The 23,074-nt window shown below is 45.6% G+C and overlaps 1 protein-coding gene across 1 annotated transcript in view; it reads right to left on the minus strand.

Annotated features, from left to right (window-relative positions):
* Positions 1–23,074, minus strand: part of LOC309557645 (uncharacterized protein) — a gene marked incomplete at both ends in the record, with an annotated part of 68,982 nt that overhangs the window by 28,040 nt on the left and 17,868 nt on the right. Inside the window, one exon of the mRNA XM_082260436.1 lies at positions 13,821–13,963. Coding sequence (XP_082116562.1) covers positions 13,821–13,963 — 143 coding nt within the window. The remainder of the gene's footprint in view (positions 1–13,820; positions 13,964–23,074) is intronic.

Genomic DNA, 23,074 nt, shown 5'->3' on the forward strand with positions numbered 1-23,074 from the left:
GTATAAATTAAAAAAAAAAAAGAAACCCAAACTTCTCTTTTAATTGCAAGTAGAACTCATTGTCAAACATAAAAAAGTTATTTTCAAGAATAATCTTAAGCAATGTAACAAAGAACCATATCTGTTCCTTGCTATTCAGTCCGCAAGAATGTAAATGTTTCTCTGCAGCACACACACCCATCTCATGCTCTATAGATGTGTATACAGTGCCTTGCAAAAGTATTCGGCCCCCTTGAACTTTTCAACCTTTTGCCACATTTCAGGCTTCAAACATAAAGATATAAAACTATATTTTTTTGTGAAGAATCAACAACAAGTGGGAAATTTATTGGATATTTCAAACTTTGTTAACAAATAAAAAACTGAAAAATTGGGCGTGCAAAATTATTCAGCCCCTTTACTTTCAGTGCAGTAAACTCTCTCCAGAAGTTCAGTGAGGATCTCTGAATGATCCAATGTTGACCTAAATGACTAATGATGATAAATAGAATCCACCTGTGTGTAATCAAGTCTCCGTATAAATGCACCTGCACTGTGATAGTCTCAGAGGTCCGTTTAAAGCGCAGAGAGCATCACGAAGAACAAGGAACATACCATGCAGGTCCGAGATACTGTTGTAGAGAAGTTTAAAGCCGGATTTGGATACAAAAAGATTTCCCAAGCTTTAAACATCTGAAGGAGCACTGTGCAAGCGATAATATTGAAATGGAAGGAGTATCAGACCACTGCAAATCTACGAAGACCTGGCCGTCCCTCTAAACTTTCAGCTCATACAAGGAGAAGACTGATCAGAGATGCAGGCAAGAGGCCCATGATCACTCTGGATGAACTGCAGAGATCTACAGCTGAGGTGGGAGACTCTGTCCATAGGACAACAATCAGTCGTATACTGCACAAATCTGGCCTTTATGGAAGAGTGGCAAGAAGAAAGCCATTTCTTAAAGATATCCATAAAAAGTGTAGTTTAAAGTTTGCCACAAGCCACCTGGGAGACACACCAAACATGTGGAAGAAGGTGCTCTGGTCAGATGAAACCAAAAACGAACTTTTTGGCAACAATGCAAAACGTTATGTTTGGCGTAAAAGCAACACAGCTCATCACCCTGAACACACCATCCCCACTGTCACACATGGTGGTGGCAGCATCATGGTTTGGGCCTGCTTTTCTTTAGCAGGGACAGGGAAGATGGTTAAAATTGATGGGAAGATGGATGGAGCCAAATACAGGACCATTCTGAAAGAAAACCTGATGGAGACTGCAAAAGACCTGAGACTGGGACGGAGATTTGTCTTCCAACAAGACAATGATCCAAAACATAAAGCAAAATCTACAATGGAATGGTTCACAAATAAACATATCCAGGTGTTAGAATGGCCAAGTCAAAGTCCAGACCTGAATCCAATCGAGAATCTGTGGAAAGAACTGAAAACTGCTGTTCACAAACACTCTCCATCCAACCTCACTGAGCTCGAGCTGTTTTGCAAGGAGGAATGGGCAAAAATTTCAGTCTCTCGATGTGCAAAACTGATAGAGACATACCCCAAGCGACTCACAGCTGCAATCACAGCAAAAGGTGGCGCTACAAAGTATTAACTTAAGGGGGCTGAATAATTTTGCACGCCCAATTTTTCAGTTTTTTATTTGTTAAAAAAGTTTGAAATATCCAATAAATTTCGTTCCACTTCATGATTGTGTCCCACTTGTTGTTGATTCTTCACAAAAAAAATTACAGTTTTATATCTTTATGTTTGAAGCCTGAAATGTGGCAAAAGGTCGCAAAGTTCAAGGGGGCCGAATACTTTCGCAAGGCACTGTAAGTATGCTTCCGCCTTATATAACCAGAACACATTGTTGAGGTAATGTCACTTCACTCAGCTTATTCAGAAAATCATTGGGGCCTCTAAAATAAGATTTCCCTTTTGCCACTAATGATTTTATCCACATAAATTGCTAAAGGTGCACATAAAGAACCCCTAACTGCCACTACTATATATAAATATATATATATGTATATATATATATAAAAATATATATAGCTTTTTTTGAGCAGGAGTGGGGGGGGGGGGGGAAACGCAAGTCCGGCACCTCCAGCACTGAATGTATGTAATAGCAATAGATGGTGGGGTGTGCCGGAGGGTCTATTGATGCTGGCTGCTGGGGGATCTATTGTCCCCAGGGGAGATCTATTGTTGCAGGGGGGGGGGGTTCGATTGTCATACCTCCCAACTTTTGAACTTCAGAATGAGGGACACTTGAGGGAGAAAGTGACCGATGATGCCAGTGGCGGCTGGTGCTCAAATTGCTTTTTGGGGGGGGGGGGGGGCGCAAACAGAAAAATGTAATAGGCATTGCTTTGCGGCAAACAACGCTGTAAAAAATTGCGTGACTTTGAGGTCACAAAAGTGTGAAAGGGGCCTTCATTAATCAAGGTATAGTGTGCCCACTTCAATGCAGAGTGACCAGCATGCCCCCTTTCAATGCAGAGTGACCACAGCGTGCCCCCTTTCAATGCAGAGTGACCACAGCGTGCCCCCTTTCAATGCAGACTGACCACAGCGTGCCCCCTTTCAATGCAGACTGACCACTGCGTGCTCCCTTTCAATGCACAGTGCCCACAGCGTGCCCCCTTCAATGCAGAGTGACCACAGCGTGCCCCCTTTCAATGCAGACTGACCACAGTGTGCTCCCTTCAATGCAGACTGACCACAGCGTGACCCCTTTCAATGCAGAGTGACCACAGCGTGCCCCCTTCAATGCAGAGTGACCACAGCGTGCCCCCTTCAATGCAGAGTGACCACAGCGTGCCCCCGTTCAATGCAGACTGACCACAGCGTGCCCCCTTTCAATGCAGACTGACCACAGCATGCCCCCTTTCAATGCAGAAAGTCCACAGCGTGCCCCCTTTCAATGCAGACTGACTACAGCGTGCCCCCCTCAATGCAGAGTGACCACAGCGTGCCCCCTTTCGATGCAGAGTGACCACAGCGTGCCCAATTTCAATGCAGACTGACCACAGCGTGCCCCCTTTCAATGCAGACTGACCACAGCGTGCTCCCTTTCAATGCAGACTGACCACAGCGTGTCCCCTTTCAATGCAGAAAGTCCACAGTGTGCCCCCTTTCAATGCAGACTGACTACAGCGTGCCCCCTTCAATGCAGAGTGACCACAGCGTGCCCCCTTTCAATGCAGACTGACCACAGCGTGCCCCCTTTCAATGCAGACTGACCACAGCGTGCCCCCTTTCAATGCAGACTGACCACAGCGTGCCCCCTTTCAATGCAGACTGACCACAGCGTGCCCCCTTTCAATGCAGAGTGACCACAGTGTGCCCCCTTTCAATACAGACTGACCACAGCGTGCCCCCTTCAATGCAGAGTGACCACAGCATGCCCACTTTCAATGCAGAGTGACCACAGCATGCCCCCTTTCAATGCAGACTGACCACAGCGTGCCCCCTTCAATGCAGAGTGACCACAGCATGCCCCCTTTCAATGCAGACTGACCACAGCGTGCCCCCTTCAATGCAGAGTGACCACAGCGTGCCCACTTTCAATGCAGAGTGACCACAGCATGCCCCCTTCAATGCAGAGTGACCACAGCCTGCCCCCTTTCAATGCAGACTGACCACAGCGTGCCCCCTTTCAATGCAGACTGACCACAGCGTGCCCCCTTTCAATGCAGACTGACCACAGCGTGCCCCCTTTCAATGCAGACTGACCACAGCGTGCCCGCTTTCAATGCAGAGTGACCACAGCGTGCCCCGTTTCAATGCAGACTGACCACAGCGTGCCCCGTTTCAATGCAGACTGACCACAGCGTGCCCCCTTTCATGGCAGACTGACCACAGCGTGCCCCCTTTCAATGCAGAGTGACCACAGCGTGCCCCCTTTCAATGCAGACTGACCACAGCGTGCCCGCTTTCAATGCAGAGTGACCACAGCGTGCCCCCTTTCAATGCAGACTGACCACAGCATGCCCCCTTTCAATGCAGACTGATCACAGCGTGCCCCCTTTCAATGCAGAGTGACCACAGCGTGCCCCCTTTCAATGCAGACTGACCACAGCATGCCCCCTTTCAATGCAGACTGACCACAGTGTGCCCGCTTTCAATGCTGACTGACCAATGCAGAATGACCAGCCTCTGGCTCTAATCAGGTGATTCAGAAAAAAAAACCCCATTGAACTCCATGCATCCGGCGTCCCGCATGTAGATTAGGGGGCCGAACGCATGGATAGGGGGGGCGGCGCCCCTGCGCCCCCAACGCACCGGCCGCCACTGGACGATGCGCTATGTACAGAGTATAGGGTTCTGGTATGTGCAGAGTACTAGGCACACCTCAGCTATAATTTCTGCACCCCCTCCCCCCCCCCCACCCCCTACACACAGCCCTCTCTCCTCTGCTCTCATCACCTTTCTGTAACTGACTCTTCTATCCACTGCAGTCACAGCTTTCTTTACCCTTTCAGTGCACTAAGTACACACTCATTCTTGGCTCCTGAATTCCTCCAGCAGGTAGGAGATAAGGATTAGGGTGCAGCTCACCACCCTCCTTCCCTTCGAACATGCTGCAGTCAGCCAGTCCAGCACTTGTCCTGACTCTAGTGCAGAGCAGGTAAGCTGATGAAAGAACCATGAGAGAGATGTTACTTTCATTTTCAACTAGTGAAGTGCAAGGCTAACTGATGCTAAAAAAAACCCCTGAGGAGGGAAATAGACAACTGATCCTGACCCTTTGCAACTTTGTCCCAGCGCTCTTTTCTTATCCACTGCTTGCTTGAAAAAGGGGGCCGGTCTGGGTAGCAGTCCCGCCCATACCTGACATCACAGCTTGGATTTGACAGCTGAAGTCTGTTATCGTGGCTGCACAGCGCACACCTCGCTGGCTTGTCCACCAATCTCACCCTATGCTGACCGTTTACACTGCTGCCTGCAGGTCCTATTGAGGTAAAAGTTATAATCAACAGGATTAATGCGGGACAACAGCCTGTACAGCGGGACAGCGGGACACAGGTCTGAATGTGGGAAAATCCTGCCCAATCTGGGACTGTTGGGAGGTATGCCATTGTTGCTGGGAGGAATCTTCTGTTGAGGGAGGGGTCTACTGATGCTGGTTGCTGGCAGATTTATTGTCGCTGGGGGGTCCATTGTTGCTGAGGGGGAGAACTATTGTTGCTGGAGGAGATCTATTGCTGCTAAAGGGAGAACTATTGTTGCTAGGGGGGGTCTATTGTTGCTGAGGGAGATCTATTGTTGGCAGGGGAAACTATTGTTGCTGGGGGATTTAATGCTTCTGGCTGCAGGGGGTCTGTTTTACTGCCTTTCTTGTTATCATTAGCAAATGCCAAACAAATTCCTTAGCACTACAAAATGATACTTGGTTCTCTAAAAGGGGCGGTACTGGGAGGTAAGTGGGCAGTGGAACAAAGGGATGGTGCTCAGAGGTGGGTAGGGTGACCAGATGTCCCCGGACCAAGTCTGTCCCCAGTTTTGTCTCCGGCTGAAGCACCTCCAAATTTCTCTCCAGCACCCCCCATAAATGCACACACACACACGGCTTAGCAAATATGCATCAATCCAACCTGGCTCTATGCAAACTTTGCAAGCAATGTGACTGTGCTGGGACTTGATGTGCAGGGATACAGCCACAGAAGCCAATACTCTTCTTCTAGTTCCGGCTACACAGTCTCTTGGAGCGGCGGAGTGATATTCTGTGAGGCACAGAACCTGCACGGCTGAGCCCTGCATTCTGTAGGTAACGCACAGCTGAGCCCTGCATTCTGTAGGTAACACACAGCTTAGCCCTGCATTCTGTAGGTAACGCACAGCTTAGCCCTGCATTCTGTAGGTAACGCACAGCTTAGCCCTGCATTCTGTAGGTAACACACAGCTGAGCCCTGCATTCTGTAGGTAACACACAGCTTAGCCCTGCATTCTGTAGGTAACGCACAGCTTAGCCCTGCATTCTGTAGGTAACGCACAGCTTAGCCCTGCATTCTGTAGGTAACGCACAGCTTAGCCCTGCATTCTGTAGGTAACACACAGCTTAGCCCTGCATTCTGTATGTTCTCTATCTTAACGTCTTAACATTTAGTAGTCATATCCCACAAAAATATATGAATCTTTTTTTTTTTTTTTTTTTTTTATCTGATGGACAAAATGTGAGAAATATATATATATCATACAATCACTCTATAAACATATACCACATACACTGCATGTATAATCTGAGGAAAATATACACGTATACAGTATCTCACAAAAGTGAGTACACCCCTCACATTTTTGTAAATATTTTATTCCATCTTTTCATGTGACAACACTGAAGAAATGACACTTTGCTACAATGTAAAGCAGTGAGCGTACAGCTTGTATAACAGTGTAAATTTGCTGTCCCCTCAAAATAACTCATCACACAGCCAATGTCTAAACCACTGGCAACAGGGTACACCCCTAATTGTACACCCCTAAGTGAAAATGTTAAAATTGGGCCCAAACTGTCAATATTTTTTGTGGCCACCATTATTTTCCAGCACTGCCTTAACCCTCTTGGGCATGGAGTTCACCAGAGCTTCACAGGTTGCCACTGGAGTCCTCTTCCCCTCCTCCATGATGACATCACAGAGCTGGTGGATATAAGAGACCTTGCTCTCCTCCACTTCTGTTTGAGGATGTCCCACAGATGCTCAATAGGGTTTAGGTCTGGAGAAATGCTTGGCCAGTCCATCAGCTTTACCCTCATCTTCTTTAGCAAGGCAGTGGTCATCTTGGAGGAGTGTTTGGGGTCGTTATCATGTTGGAATATTGCCCTGCGGCCCAGTCTCTGAAGGGAGGGGAACATGCTCTGCTTCAGTATGTCACAGTACATGTTGGCATTCATGGTTCCCTCAATGAAATGTAGCTCCCCAGTGCCAGCAGCAAACATGCAACCCCAGATCATGACACTCCCACCACCATGCTTGACTGTAGAAAAGACACACCATCTGAACAAAATAAGTTTATCTTGGTCTCGTCAGACCACAGGACATGGTTCCAGTAATCCATGTCCTTAGTCTGCTTGTCTTTTTTCTTGTGCATCATCTTTAGAAGAGGCTTCCTTCTGGGACGGCAGCCATGCAGACCAATTTGATGCAGTGTGTGGTGTATGGTCTGAGCCCCCCCCCCCCAACCCCTTCAACCTCTGCAGCAATGCTGGTAGCACTCATATGTCTATTTCCCAAAGACAACCTCTGAATATGACACTGAGCATGTGCACTCAATTTCTTTGGTCAACCATGGCGACGCTGTATGGTCTTGGCCACCGTGCTGCAGCTCAGTTTCAGGGTCTTGGCAATCTTCTTATAGCCTAGGCCATCTTTAAGTAGAGCAACAATTCTTTTTTCAGATCCTCAGAGAGTTCTTTGCCATGAGGTGCCATGTTGAACTTCCAGTGACCAGTATGAGAGAGTGAGAGCAATAACACCAAATTTAACAAACCTGCTCCCCATTCACACCTGAGACCTTATAACACTAACGAGTCACATGACACCAGGGAGGGAAAATGGCTAATTGGACCCAATTTGAACATTGTCACTTAGGGGTGTACTCACTTTTGTTGCCAGTGGTTTAGACATTAATGGCTGTGTCTTGAGTTATTTTGAGGGGACAGCAAATTTACACTGTTATACAAGCTGTACACTCACTACTTTACATTGTAGCAAAGTGTCATTTCTTCAGTGTTGTCACATGAAAAGATAGAATAAAATATTTACAAAAATGTGAGGGGTGTACTCACTTTTGTAAGATACTGTGTGTATATATATATATATATGGGAAATCACCCTTCAAAAGTGCTTGCAAATTTAAAGGCACATTGCAAGTGAATAAAAAATTGTTTGTGAAAAGAAAAAGGCACAGCAAATATTTTCAGTATGTCATTTTTAAAAACTTTTATCTTCAATGTTTTTAAGTTGGTAATAAGATCTTTTTAAAGAAAATATATATATATATTTTTTTAGTTTTGTTTAGCGTTGGGAATAGTTAACACCCTTATAACAGATTTTCTTCCCTGTGTACATTAACCTGTTCCCGCCCATGCTGTCGCTGTGTTTCAGCTTTGCTGGGAGGACATCCATCGACGTCTTCCTGTGATCATGCTGCCCGCACCCCCTGCGGCACATGGCTGACACACACTGTAAACGCTGCATCCTTAACCACTTTACCTCCATATACTGCGGCACTCAGCCGCTGCTGGGCAAAGCGACGTATCCCTATGTCGCTCGCTCAGCCACCTGTGCCAAAAATGTCAGTCAGGGGTCCGATCTGTCCGCCGCAATGTCGCAGTCCCGCAAAAAAAATCGCAGATCGCTGCCAGTACTAGTTAGAAAAAAAAACAATAAAAATGACGTAAATCTTTCCCGTAGTTAGTAAACGCAACAACTTTTGCGCAAACCAATCAAAAAGGCTTATTGCGTTTTTTTTTACCTAACATATGTAGCAGAAAACAAATTGGCCGAAAATGTTAAAAAATTTAGATTTTTACATTTTTTTTTTTGAGAATTTCATACAAAAAATTTTGAAAAATGTTATTTTTTCAAAATTGTTGCTGTTTTTTTTTTTTGTTTATAGCGCAAAAAATAAAAATCGCACAGGTGATCAAATACCACCAAAGGAAAGCTCTGTTTGTGGGAAAAAAAGGAAATCAATTTAGTTTGGGTACAGAGTCGTACGACCGCCATTACTAGTAAAAAAAAGAAATATATAAATAAAAATGACATAAATCTTTCCCTTAGTTAGTAAACGCAATAACTTTTGCGCAAACCAATCAAAATACGCTTATTGCGATTTTTTTACCGAAAATATGTAGCAGAAAACAAATTGGCCTAAAATGTTAAAAAATTTAGATTTTTACATTTTTTGGGGGGAATGTCCTATAACAGAATGTGAAAAATATTGTTTTTTTTTTTTTCAAAATTGTCGTTCTTTTTTTGTTTATAGCGCAAAAAATAAAAATCGCACAGGTGATCAAATACCACCAAAAGAAAGCTCTGTTTGTGGGAAAAAAAGGACATAAATTTTATTTGGGTACAGCGTCGCACGACCGCGCAATTGTCCGTTAAAATCACGCAGTGCCGAATCGCAAAATAGGGCCTGGTCATTAACCACTTCCCGCCCTATTACAAAATGACGGCGGGAATGTGGTTGTATTATCCTGACCGGACGTCATATGACGGCGGCAGGATAACACAGCTCTGGGCGCCCCCCGGGGGCACGCAGAGCGGCGATCGGTGATGCGAGGTGTCAGTCTGACACCCTGCACCTCCGATCTCGGTAAAGAGACTACCGACGTAGCTCTTTACCATGTGATCAGCCGTGTCCAATCACGGCTGGTCACATCGTAAACAGGAACAGCCGTTGATCGGCTTTCCTTAGTTCGTGCCTGACAGGCACGAGTAAAGGAGTGCCGATCGGCGGCTCCCCTGACAGGGGGGGGGGGGGGGGTCGGCACTGGTAATCAGATCATTGATTACCAGTGCAGACCCTCGGGGGGGGGGATGCCACTAGATCCACCAGGGATGCCCACTATGACCCCAGGGATGCCCACTATGACCCCAGGGATGCCCACTATGGCCACCAGGGATGGCAATCAGGGCTCAGGGAGCCCCCCATTGCCCTCCCTATCAGTGCTGCCCGCCAGTGTCCTCCCTATCAGTGCTGCCCACAAGTGCCCATCATTGCCATCCTTTAGTGTCGCCCACCAGTGCCCATTATTGCCCACCAGTGCCGCCTATCAGTGCCCATTAGTGCCCATCAGTGCCGCCCGTCAGTGCCGATCAGTGCCGCCCATCAGTGCCCATCAGTGCCCACCAGTGCTGCCTATCAGTGCCCATTAGTGCCCGTCAGTGCCACCTATCAGTGCCCATCAGTGCCACCTATCAGTGTCCATCAATGCCGCCTATTAGTGCCCAGCAGTGCCGCCTATCAGTGCCCACCAATGCTGCATATCTGTGCTACTTATCAGTGCCACATATCAGTGCCTATCAGTGCCGCATATCAGTGCCGCCTATCAGTGCTGCCTATCAGTGCCACCCCATCAGTGCCTCCTCATCAGTGCTCATCAGTGCAGGAAAAAACTTTTTTTTTTTTTTTTTCAAACTTTTCGGTCTTTTTTTATTTGTTTAGCAAAAAGTAAAAATCGCACAGGTGATCAAATACCACCAAAAGAAATCTCTATTTGTGGGGGGAAAATGACATAAATTTGGTGTAAGTACAGTGTTGTATGACCGCGCAATTGTCATTCAAAATGCAACAGCGCTAAAAGGGGAAAATTGGCCTGGGGAGGAAGGGAGGGAAGTGCCCTGTATTAAAGTGGTTAAGGGGCAAATCCTTCCGAGGATAAAGTGGTTAAGACACAGATTTCCTCTCCTGGAGGCACAACAGGTGGTAAGAGAAGGTCTCTCCAAAGCAATGGAATATCTCCTCTTGGACTGTTGTCACCAGACCATGTTTGCTTATTGGAACATTTTTCCTTTTTTTTCTTTTGGAGACAACTCAAAAACGTATCTCACCCACAATGGTCACCAGGAGAAATGGAGAAGGTGAATCTCCCCAGTGGGGGGCACAGTAGCAATAAAAACCTTACAGGGGTTTCAGTCCTTCCATAATCTACTAAAAAAAAAAATGGGTTTATATACCTTTTAAAATTGTATTTGTAAAAAGCAAAGTGTGTACTCACCTTCCTGTGAGAGCGGGCGCGGCTTCTGTCCTGATACTATCAATTCCTCGGAGCTATAATCACAGCAACTTGTCATTGTCCTGCTGATAGTTTCGATTTCTCGGTCACATGTCAGAAAAACAAAGATCTGTTGTAATGCAGCCAAGATAAGGAGAGAAGGGAATGAGTTATAGAGGTGTTATTAAATATGTAGCACTACTCCCATAGGAGCTGCTGGTTACGGATTCCCCTTGGTTACCCATCAGGGCCGCTTATAGGGGGGGATCACCAGTCCTCCTGTAGGGGGCCCAGGCACACAGGGGGGCCCAACAGCACAAGGAATCATTGTTGTTGGGCAGAGGGGCAATTACAGAAGGAATCCCTGTACGGCTCTCTGAAGCAGCTGAAAGTGAGTTTCTTCCCCTCCTGCCAGCTTTCAGCTGCTGCAGGGAGAGACACAGACATAGGGCATCATTCCTGTAATTGCTTCACTGACACCGATCCCCCCTCCCTGTTCTGCCTGATTCTGATTCCCCCTCACTCCCTGTGTACTCCCCTTTCACTGTGACCCCCCCCCCCCCCGCAGGCTGTCCTTTAAAAAAAAAAAAAAAATAGCAAAAAATAAATAAACAAATAATAATAATTAAAAATTGTAATAAATATTCTTTTGAAAAATTGTAAAATAAAATAATTATAAACATTTTTAATGGCTAATTCACACAGGTTTCTGTTATGTTTGTGTCCATTAATAATTATCTTAGTGTATTTTTAGTGGAAATACTGTCTTTTTTTTGGGGGGGGGGGGGGGGCCCTGCCAGGTAGGCTGTATGGGGCCCCATGATTTCTAACAGCAGTTCTGTTACCCATAGCAACAACTTGACAATGCAGCATATTCTAAGTGCTCCAGGGGTTTTGTTTTTTTTGTGGTTTTATTTGAGAACTGGGATAGGAGAAGGGATGAGTGGGATACTCCAACTGAATAAACTATGCACAATTGCTGGGACTTCTATGTATAGCTGTATGCAGCAAGGCCACTGCTTCACCTTGCCACTATAGTGAAGTACAATTAAGCGACCTGTACTGTACTGTGATTCACTCTCCAGTGTCCTACTTGGCATCCCTTCTTTCCTTACGCTTCAGGGTTCTCTACATGGCACCCCTTTTGTCCCTACTCTTCAGGGTTCTCTACACGGCAACCCTTTTGTCCCTACTCGTCAGGGTTCTCTACACAGCACCCCCTTTTGTCCCTACTATTCAGGGTTTTCTACACGGCACCCCCTTTTGTCCCTACTCTTCGGGGTTCTCTACACGGCACCCCTTTTGTCCCTACTCTTCCGGGTTCTCTACATGGCACCCCTTTTGTCCCTACTCTTAAGGGTTCTCTACACAGCACCCCCTTTTGTCCCTACTATTCAGGGTTCTCTACACAGCACCCCCTTTACTCTAACACACTGTGTGAGCTGACGCTTTATCCTCTGACTTCACTGGAGTGGTCCCCCTTCCTGGGCAGACCCTTTGGCAAGTCCCCTGGTACGCATGGACACTGTTTTTCCCAGAAGACTCTGCCAGCAGCTCCACCGTCAGCTTCACTGGATCTTTTGCAGCTCAGCTCCACACCTGGTTCACTAGACCGACCGCCTATGACCACTTTCCTCATACAACAGGAGGAGAGGTAGCTGTCTGCCTCCTCCTGGGACTCTGCTACCCGCCAAAGACGCCCTGTCACATGTCCCCCTGGCTTTTATGAGCAATTCTAGGATGCACTGCAAGAGTGTTCTCCAACTGGGACTCCCATAAAAGCCAATGTGTCACTGGCTGGGTTTCCTCCACTGTCCAACATGCTCCCCTATTGGATACAGTGGGGACACTCCCTCAGACCCACTGAATCACACCTGGGAACATGCAACAGGCAACCTAACAGATCAGCTCCCCTGATAAGCAGAAGGAGCATAAGATGCTTTAAACCTAGCACCTACCTAGGAGGGTGCTACAAATGTATTCAGTAAAGGGGGTCCTAAGCTTGCATGTATTACTGTATGTGGCACTGATAATAATATTAACCACTTCAGCCACATTTTTTACTTTCTGCTATAAAACATTCCCAATAAAAAAATTTTAAAAATCTAATTTTTTTAATCAGTGTATGGTGGTTCCCCATCCGGGGAGGGCGTATGTCCGTTGCAGCATCTATTACCCGTGTAGTCCTCTGACTGTTGCTTGGATTCGGTACCGCAGTTGCCCTGCATATTACTGCCTCTTACTTCTATTTTAAACTATACAGGAATCTAATATGGCCTTAAGATGGTGGTATCTATATCCAATCTGTTTCCAATACAAATCTCCACCAGATAACCATCTATATATTTGTTTCTTACTTTGATGCTGCCTACAGACTCTACACCTTCCTCGTTAGCTCTATGCTTCTGGCATTCACCTGCTCTACTGAATCATAACATTATACAGAGTTACATTATAAGCTCCTGATGAAGCTAGTTAACTAGCGAAACATGTCGAGCATGTAGTATTATGCTCTATGTATGACATCATGGGATCCTGATGGACGGCAGATCCTTCCCTGTCACCCCTCATGAGACCCACTCTTTTTTTTGATGTAGTATGACAACAATTTTATACAGTAATATTTAACATATGTATATTGCACTACTAGTTGGACGCTGTTTCGGCCTCCCCCCCTCTTTTGTTTTATCCCCTTCCTTCTGCTCCTCTGGGGGTTTATGTACCATTATGTATGGTTTTTAACATGTTCATGAATAAATTGTTTATTTTATAAAACTATTGTTGTGCTGTGAAAGTCCTTGCCTGAATCATTTCAACATTTTCCTAACATTTTGGGATGAGGCACCTTAATACCTAGCCTTAGGCTTTACATACTAAACGCTCAGGTTACTCCCGCCTGACTGCATTATGCAATTTTAATTCTGGACCTGTGAATTCTGCCCATGAGCACATCACCCGTCTGGTAAAGTGGGCTCTGCACTAGATTGAGGGATTTATCTTTGCCCTATAAGCCCCCTAGGCTACTTGGACCTGAGATGATGCCATCGTCCTAGTGGACAGTGAAAGTCTTCTTCTGATACCGCCAGGCCTGAAGAGGTCACTGTCTGACCTTATAGAGAAGGGCCACTTCCATGTAATTCTTCCACATCCAGTCTACCACCCAAGCTTGTGGTGACTTAGACATTTCAGTTTGGACATGCTGGAAGGGCAATGTTCTGTTCCAGTTGCATGGATGCAGACTATTGTATGGTGCTGGAGAAGAAGAAACTAGAGCTATTTTGTTTGATAATGGTAGCAATAAGGTAGTTTACCGCTTGACGCTCGGATATTGGAAATTTTTTCCCCAGACGTGATAACCTTAGGAAATACTGCTTCAGTGTCACAGAATATATTGAGGAATTCTTGCTCAGAAGAATGGAGGAGTGGGACAACCTTCCCAACACTAGTTGCACTGCCAAGTTCTAAGGGGAAAGGCCTTTCGGAATTGGTTAACCAAGATGTGCCACTGTCACTGGATCTCAGGAAGTGAGGACCTGACCAAGACTTGATTACCACTTAATCCCTTATCTTGGCTTACTTGCAGACATCTTAATCTTTACAGTCGGGAGCAGAGTATTCCATGGTTAAATTCTGCGAGATTTCCCAAGTTCTAGTATACCTGAAGTTTGTAGCAGCTGCCCTGGCTTCCACAGGGTTTCAAATACTGAAAGTTTAGACCCCTAGATGAACCTTTCATACTTGGTCTCCCAGCTGCTAGATCAAACTTGGCTGAATTTGGATACACTTGACCCTGAAGTGTGCTGTAGCCGTCCCTCAATCTAGTGTAGAGCCCTCAATCTAGTGCAGAGCCCACTTTACCAGACGGGTGGCATGCTCATGGGCAGAATTCATAGGTCCAGAATTATAGCCATCATTCGGCTATGCCCCAATATGCAAATGGTTAACACCCTGATCACCCCCCCCCCCCCATTAACCTCTTCATTGTCCTTTGTCACTATTATAGTGTACAGATATTTTTCTGCTCACTGTATTAGTGTCACAGGTGACATCAGTTAGTTAGCGTAAATCCAGGACATCGTCAAATTGCCCGCTGCATATTTAGTAATACATTTTAACCCTTTGATTGCCAGTGACACACACACACTAAACACCTCCATTACCAGTATAGTGTCTGAACGGATCAATATCTTTGATCCGATCCAAACTATACTAGCGTCCCCCATAGTTTAGTGTTCCCAAAATGCAGCGTTAGCAGGATCAGCCCCGACACCTGCCAGCACCTGCCTTTAGACCCACTAACCCCCCCCCCCCCCAAGAAGTGCAGAACCAGCAGATTACTGTCACTTCCAATACACAGCACACTAAACCGCAGCGTTAGCAGAGTCAGGCCTGATCTCTGCTAGCACTAGTAGTTACATTTTTTGGTAGCGGTTCAAACAGTCCTTGACAACCAGGTGCTTTTTTACCTGTGACTCGCACTAGGTACCTGTAAATTTATTGGCCAAAATGTCCAAACAGAGGTTCACTAGTGAAGAGGCCTACACGATGCTGAGCATGACAGATGAGAGCGAGGGGGAAGCCTCACAGTCAGAATCATGGTTAAGTATTCAAACCTGTAGACAGCAGCGGCACCCTGACAGATAGCTCTGACGATGGAGTAGTGGTCCCTGCTAAGGTCAAGCGTATCCGACCCTGTTCTTCTGTTGCTGAGGTGCAGCAATGGCAGGGTTCTTCGTATGCAGCAGAGTGTTGGTACTAGTGCCACTCAACCTTTTGGTGAACTGGCAAGCACCAGCGGCCTAGTACATCCTGGTCATAGACAAACCTGCACTACAGTATTAGTTGGTGACGTGGCGAGTCCCATAAGTGCAGCTCAAGCTAATGCGGTGGCTAGCACAAGTAGTGTCCCGCAGCCACCAAGAATTCAAAGACAGGCCCGTCGAGGCCATAGTGTCCTTCCTCATGCACTTGCAAATCCTGATTGGGAGCGCCCGTATCTCCCCCATTAACTGGCCAACCTGGAATTCAGGTGGAAACAGACAATTTTACTTCCCTTGATCCCTTGATTTTTATGAGCTGTTTTTCATGGAAGATCTGAACAGATCTATTGTGGATCAAATCAATTTATATGCCGATCAGGTCATCGCCGCAAATCCAAATGTGTCCCTTGACAGAGAATTTGCATGAAAACGTATCACGGTTTCCGAATTTAAAACATTTCTGGATCTATCCCTCCTCATGGGCATTACTAAAAGGAGTGAGTTGCGGTCATATTGGTCCACTGACCCAATTCACTATGTTCTCTGCTGCCATGGCCAAATGTGAGCAAATCTTGGGGTTTGTGCACTTCAGTAACAATGAACTCTGTCGACCTCAGGGTGACCCTGGATATGACCGGCTATACAAAATTTGGCCCCTCGTAAACCACTTCAACCAGAAGTTTGCAGCCTTGTATACGCCCCAACAAGCTGTCTGCGTGGAGGAGTCCCTGATTAAGTTAGCTGGCCGCCTTGCTTTCAACCAGTTTCTCCCCCGCAAGCGTGCCAGATATGGGGTCAAGATGTATAAGCTCTGTGACAGGGCAACAGGCTATACATGTAGTTTCCGGATTTACGAGGGAAAAGATAGCAATGTGGAGCCCCCCAACTGCCCAGACTACATGGGGAGCAGTGGCAAGATTGTTTGGGACTTGGTCTCACCCTTATTCGGAAAGGGGTACCATTTATACGTGGACAACTCCTAAACAAGCGTGTCACTTTTTAGACACCTTTTTGATGTTGCAATTGGCGCATGTGGCACCGTGCGACCTAATTGCCAGGGCTTCCCCCAACAGCTTGTAGATACCCAACTTAGATGGGGGAGAGAGCCTGCCTGAAGTCTGATAAATTGTTTGCAGTGAAGTGGAGGGACACACGGAATGTTTTCGTTCTGTCCTCCATTCACGCAGATACGACAGCCCAAATTGCAACAGTGACTGGTGTTGTTCAGAAGCCCCTCTGTGTCCAGGAATACAACCTTAACATGGGAGGGGTGGACTTCAACGACCAGATGATGGCGCCATACTTAGTTGCCCCTAGGGCCAGACGCTGGTACAAAAAAGTGTCTGTATACTTATTTCAATTGGCTCTGCCAACCTCTTATGTACTATACAAAGCATCAGGAAGAAGTGGATCCTTCCTAAAATTCCAGGAAGAGTTCATCACAGCATTTCTGTATCCAGGAGGGGCTGTGGCCCAAATTCACAATCCAGATGCAGTAAGCCGGCTGCATGAGAGGCATTTTTCGTATGTCCTCTCTAGTACCCCTACCCAAAAAGCACCCCAAAGACGATGCCATGTCTGCAGAAAACACAGATTTAGGGCGTGACACCCGCTATTTTTGTCCCTCCTGTCCTGGCCAACCTGGTCTCTGCATTGGGGACTGTTTCCGTTGCTACCACACACTAGTAGAGTATTAGTATAAGGTACAGCACGGCACAGTCTAGGGCACACTTTTTCACACAGGGTCTCAAAAGATGTTAGCTATCGCATTTTGAGAGACCCTAGCGTGAAACAGTTTTTTTAGAATTACAAAGAAGTTACAAAAAAAAATTAAAAAGCCAAAAACAGTTGTCATTTTATTGAGTTAATTTTCTATTCTTACTCTACTTTTCTACTCTTTCTACTTTTACTTTACTTTATAATATACTGTTATACTGTAATGTCTTATTGTTAATGTGTTTTATTGTTAACCATTGTTTGCTTTGCAGGTACACCCATCAGCTGCAGCACTGATTTGTTTATTCTGACAGCAATAGCGTTTGTTCTCACCATATACGTAATCAATGATTGTAGCACTGTAGGAGGTGATTTTACCACTGCAGTAAAATAAGGGCATATATGGCGAAGCATAGGGGATGGTGTGGACACCGAGGGCAGATCTCTCCTATGTTTCGTCATATTTTTTTTACATTTTTCTTGGCAGAGATTTCTTCATCCACATTGATTGATGCAAATGGAGGAATCTGCTATGTTCTTTTTTTCCTTCAGCCCATGGGCTGAATAAAAAAAAATAACATTGCATGTATGCCCATCATTAGAAGCGGGTGGATGGTGGGAGGTCTAATGGTGGGAATACCACAAACTTTCTAGTATAGTTTTTTACAGCCTGCTGTCAGCTTTTATGTAAAAGCAACCTAGCAGTAGAGTTGAGCGGACACCTGGATGTCCGTGTTCGGTGGGTTCGGCCGAACTTGAAAAAAAAAAGTCCGGGTCCGTGACCCGGCCTTTTTCCGAACTTGACCAGGACACCGGACCCCATTGAAATCAATGGGGACCCGAACTTTCAGGCACTAAAATGGCTCTAAAAAACCAATGGAAAGGGCTAGAGTGCTGAAAATGGCAGCAAAATGTAGTTAAGAGCATGGCAAGTGCTCTTAAAAAAAGAAAATTCCCCTTTAAATGTGTAATTTTTAAATAGCAGATTAGAACAGCACTGTGTACTAAAATATAGCTGAACGTTGCACACAACAGACTGATAAAAATATTTTTTTCTCCCTCCTCCTCCTCCTCAGTGGGCTCATGTGAGGGCAAAAAGATTGTTCACTGCACCACCCCCCACACAGCAAAATCGATGTAGATCGCTAACGGACGATTGTTCTGTCCTGTGTCTCCTAAATTCTCTCCCTGCCTACTCTCTCCAGCCTGTCCCTAAAATGCTTTTCTATCTTTCCCTGCCTACACTCCGACCTGTCCCTACATTCTTTTCTAACAGCCACAATTTTTTTTTTTACTGTCTCTGTCCCTAATCAGCAGCAGCCAGCACCGTTGTGTGTGCTCTCTCCCTACACTAGAACAGACTGACGCGCACCGCGCTGTGTCTCTAGCTTATAAAGACCTGGGTCACATGCTTCAGCTGGCCAATCACAGCCATGCCATTAGTAGGCATGGCTGTGATGGGTTCTATGGCACACCAGTTAAATGCTTGTTGATTGGCTGTTGAAACCGCGCCATTAAAACCGCGCCATTACATACAAAACAGGAAATAAAATTACCGAACACGGATTTTAAACCCGAATATACAGTAAAGTTTTCGGGTCCGTGTCCGGGTAACAAAAATCCAATTATCCGGTACGGACCCGAATAATACAGTCCGTGTTCGCTCAACCCTACCTAGCAGTTAATTAGCCGCTAGACTGCTTTTACAAGCAGATGGGAGGGGGCACCCCCCCCTCCGCCGCCTTCCACGGTTTTCTCGGACTCTCCTGTCCCACCGGTTAACCCGAGACTGCAGTCAGTGGTTTTCGTAGGCTGACCATAGAGCTGATTGGAGACAGAATGGCTCCAATCATCTCTATAGCCTAAGATACCGGAAGCTATGAGCATTTTATGACTTCAGTTTCGCCAGATGAAAACAGCGCCATTGGGAAATTGGGAAAGCATCTTATCACACCAATCTTGGTGTGGTCAGAGGCTTTAAGGGCAGAGGAGTTCTAGAGTCCAATACACCCCAATTTTTTGAAAAAAGAGTACCTGTCACTATTATGGTGGATATTAAAGTTGATAAAAGGTAAGGTGTCAAAATAAAATAAAAAAGCAAAATAAATAATAAAAAGAAATTCAAGCACCCCTGTCTCCCCACATTTGCGTGCAAAGGCGAGCGCAAGCATCAGTCGCAAGCAACGGTCTGGTGTCATATGTAGACAACAGCAATTGCACCATGCATGTGAGGCATCGCCGTTAACGTCATATTGAGGGCAATAATTGTTGCAGTAGACGTCTGTAAATCTAAAGTGGTAACCTGTAAAGGCTTTTAAAAATGTACGTAGTTTGTTGCCACTGCACGGTCTTGCACAATTTTAAAGAATGTCATGTTTGGTATCTATGTACTTGGCATAAGATCATCTTTTAATTTTACTAAACAATTGGGAAATATATAGTGTTTTTTTTCCCAAAAAAATTGCGTTTGGAAAATCTCTGAGCAAATACCGTGTGACAAAAAAAAAATTGCAACACCAACCATTTTGTTCTGTAGGGTCTCTGCTTTAAAAAAAATATAATGTTTGGGAGTTCAAAGTAATTTTCTAGTTAAAAAAAATAATTATTTTTTATGTAAACAAAATGTGCCAGAAAAGGCTTGGTCTTCAAGTGGTTAGAAGAGTGGGCGATGTGTGGCATAAGCTTCTAATATTGGGCATAAAATACCAGGACAGTTCAAACACCCCCCAAATGACCACTTTTTAGAAAGTAGATACCCCAAGCTATTTGCTGAGAGGCATGTTGAGTCCATGAAATATTTTATATTTTGCCACAAGTTTCAGAAAAAATTACAACTTTTTTTTACACAAAGTTGTCACTAAATGATTTATTGCTCAAACTAGCTATTGGTACATGTGGAATTACACCCCAAAATACATTCTGCTTCTTCTCCTGAGTATGGGGATACCCCATGTGTGAGATTTTGGCAGTCTAGCCATGTACAGGACCGCGAAACCAATCACCGCCTTCAGGCTTTCTAAGGGCTTAAATTGTTGATTTCACTACTCACTACCTATCACAGTTTCGGAGGCCATGAAATGCCAAGATAGCAAAAAAAGAACCTAAATAACCCCTTTTCGGAAAGTAGACACCCCAAGGTATTTGCTTAAAGGCATGGTCAGGAGCAGACTGGCAACTTTTGGCTATGGTGGTAAGTACAAACCAGAGGCCCATGGTGCAGTGACTCAGCCCCCCTCCCACTTTCCCTCTTCCCGCACTCCTCCTGACCCCCATTCTAGGCTGAAGCTCTGCTCCAGATACTCTCTACTCACCGACCGAATCTGGGTTCCCGACCTGGTTAGCAGGGAGCAGTTTGGGGGAGCTAGGATAGCTTGATTGGGGCTGCATGGGGGAGGAGAGTCTTCAGTGGGGCATGGAACCAGCCTCTGCTCAGACACAGTTTACACTATGGCCCTCCTGTTGTTCGGGAACTACAATTCCCATCATGCCTAGTCATGCCTGTGAATGCCAGAGTTTTACAATGCCACATGGGATGTGTAGTTCCGCAACAGCTGGAGGGCCATAGCTTGAGGGTCCCTGGGTTACACCATCAATGTTGGGGGGGGGGGGGTCTGTGCTCTGTCCTTGTCTTCCTCCCGCACTTAGTAGGTCAGCAGTGGGGACTTTTTATTTCTCTTCCCCAGGAATTACCTTAGGCAAGTCTATGGCCGAAGCCTTTTTATGGAGCATCAGAGTGGCCCAGGGGGCAGTAGCCCCCCTGCCCCCTGGCCCAGTCCTCCCCTGGGCATGATGAGTATTTTGCAGCTCTCATTTGTTTTAGAAAATGAAGAAAGAATAGGAAAATGTATGGCAGACTGGCACTTCTGGCTAGTCTGATGAAGATTCATCGACTAACTGCCTCTGAAGTAAAGCTAAGCTTTACAGAAAGAATATAGCATCCCCTGATAGCATGAAGACACATCTGGTCAATCTGATGAAAGCTCCTTGGCCCGCTGCAGAGGTACACTTTAAACAAACTTAGCTGTTTATTTAACTTGTTACCTGAACATTAGCGACTAAAGATCCACCCAGTCCGTTTGAACAGAGTTAAAACAGCTGCTTTTTTTGTTTACTGCCTCCTGATATCCAACTTGGCATAGCATCTCGGCGGGCACGTCAGCTAACCACACTCCCCATAATGCCTAGGATGGCCCTTATTGTGATTTCCTTTAGTCTGCCCCTCCTGCAAGCACCTTGAATGTATAGCGGTTTTCTTCAGAGCCAAAGAGAACTTGTCACTGCTGGAGGAACAAGTTGCCTCTTTTCCTTTGGGGAGTGGTGCTGGTATTAGGGCTGGAAAGTTTTACAATACATACTGCCCGCACACTCTGTTTTTTTTTTTTCTTTTTAGGATGGTATGTTTTAGGATTATTTATTTTATTTTTTTTTTTTTCGGATGGTACCTGACCCTCATCTTAATGATCATGGCTGGTCTCTGGGTAAACTCAAAAATTTTTTTGCCTGTTTATTATGTATTCGGTCTGACCAGACTATCGAGGTTGAGCAGCCCTCCCCACCCCCCACACACACCTGTACTCAATCAGTGTCCACCATCAATTGGATATAGGAGGAGTCCCCTGTAGTGCATTTGCACATTTTTCCCAGCAAGGAGTATTATCTCCATGGGTTAGAAAGGCTGGATTCATCTCTTTTTCATGGATAGTGTAGGACCCACTGATAATGGGGTACTTTGACGCAGTAGTGGGCTTGAGCACGATATGGCCATATGGTGGGACCAAACCCCCATTTTTATTTATGGACTCTCTTCAGATTTGGTAGTAATTTCTTTTGCATTTGCGCGCTATTCTTTTTTAATATACATGTCTTTTGGTTCATAGCTGCAGCAGCTTTGGAAATACATGGGTATGCTCCCCCAAATTTTTTGTCTGGGTAAACTCATACCTCAAGGTTATAAGCTACAGGTTTGTGGTCATAATACCTGGAAGTGCTGGCTAGGACATTAGCATTATTATACTCTCAGGGGCCATCCACATATCCATCTGCAGACATTGAAGCAGCAAATGGACCTATATGCTATTGTGAGCTAGGATTAACCCCTCAGAAAAAGCAATTACCAATAGATGTGTAATAGACAAATTACTTAAGGCACACTGTAAACTTAAGCAGAGAACTGAACTTCACATAGCATGTTAATGCATAGCAATCATTAAACACATAGCAGCCCTTAACGTATAGCAACCATCAACGTTATACATTAACGTATAGCAACCATGTGCAGCCATACTGAAGCAATACTATAGCATAGGCAGCACAAGGAAGGGTTAATATACCTCAATAGCCCTGGCAGGATAACCTACACTAGGCCACTGGTCTGCAAAGGTTAAAAAGAGCATTAAACAGTAACCTGAATCTGCAGAGCCGGGCATTACTGAGTTAACAGGAGAGACTCAACTTTGCACAGCAACACCTGTATATCAGGCCATGCATTAGCAGTACTGCAGACAAAACCTGTGAGGCATCGATGAAACGACCAGAACTATAAACAGCAAATTAACCTTCTTTGGCAGCCTTAGCTGTGCTGTCGAATATGTATTTACTTAGGCAGCCTAACACTTAGCCACATAATGATCATGACAAACCATGACAGCATATGGTTTAGCTTACCCACCTGTGTGGCACATATCCCTGTCTGGCTCTAAGGTGATGAGAGAGGCTCGATTCCTGAATAGGTGGCCACCAATACACCCACAGACAGCCGCTCAGGGGTTCCCGGTTGCTACTACCACGAGCCGGAAGTCATCCCAACAGCATCTTGCTGCTCCCTGTCAACCGGAAGTCTGCCGGGCGCCATCCCCATAGACACATCCTTCTAGAAAGGGCAGCCCAC

The sequence above is a fragment of the Pelophylax lessonae genome (assembly GCF_965119305.1).
Source record: "Pelophylax lessonae genome assembly, chromosome: 6".
Classification (NCBI taxonomy): Eukaryota; Metazoa; Chordata; class Amphibia; order Anura; family Ranidae; genus Pelophylax; species Pelophylax lessonae.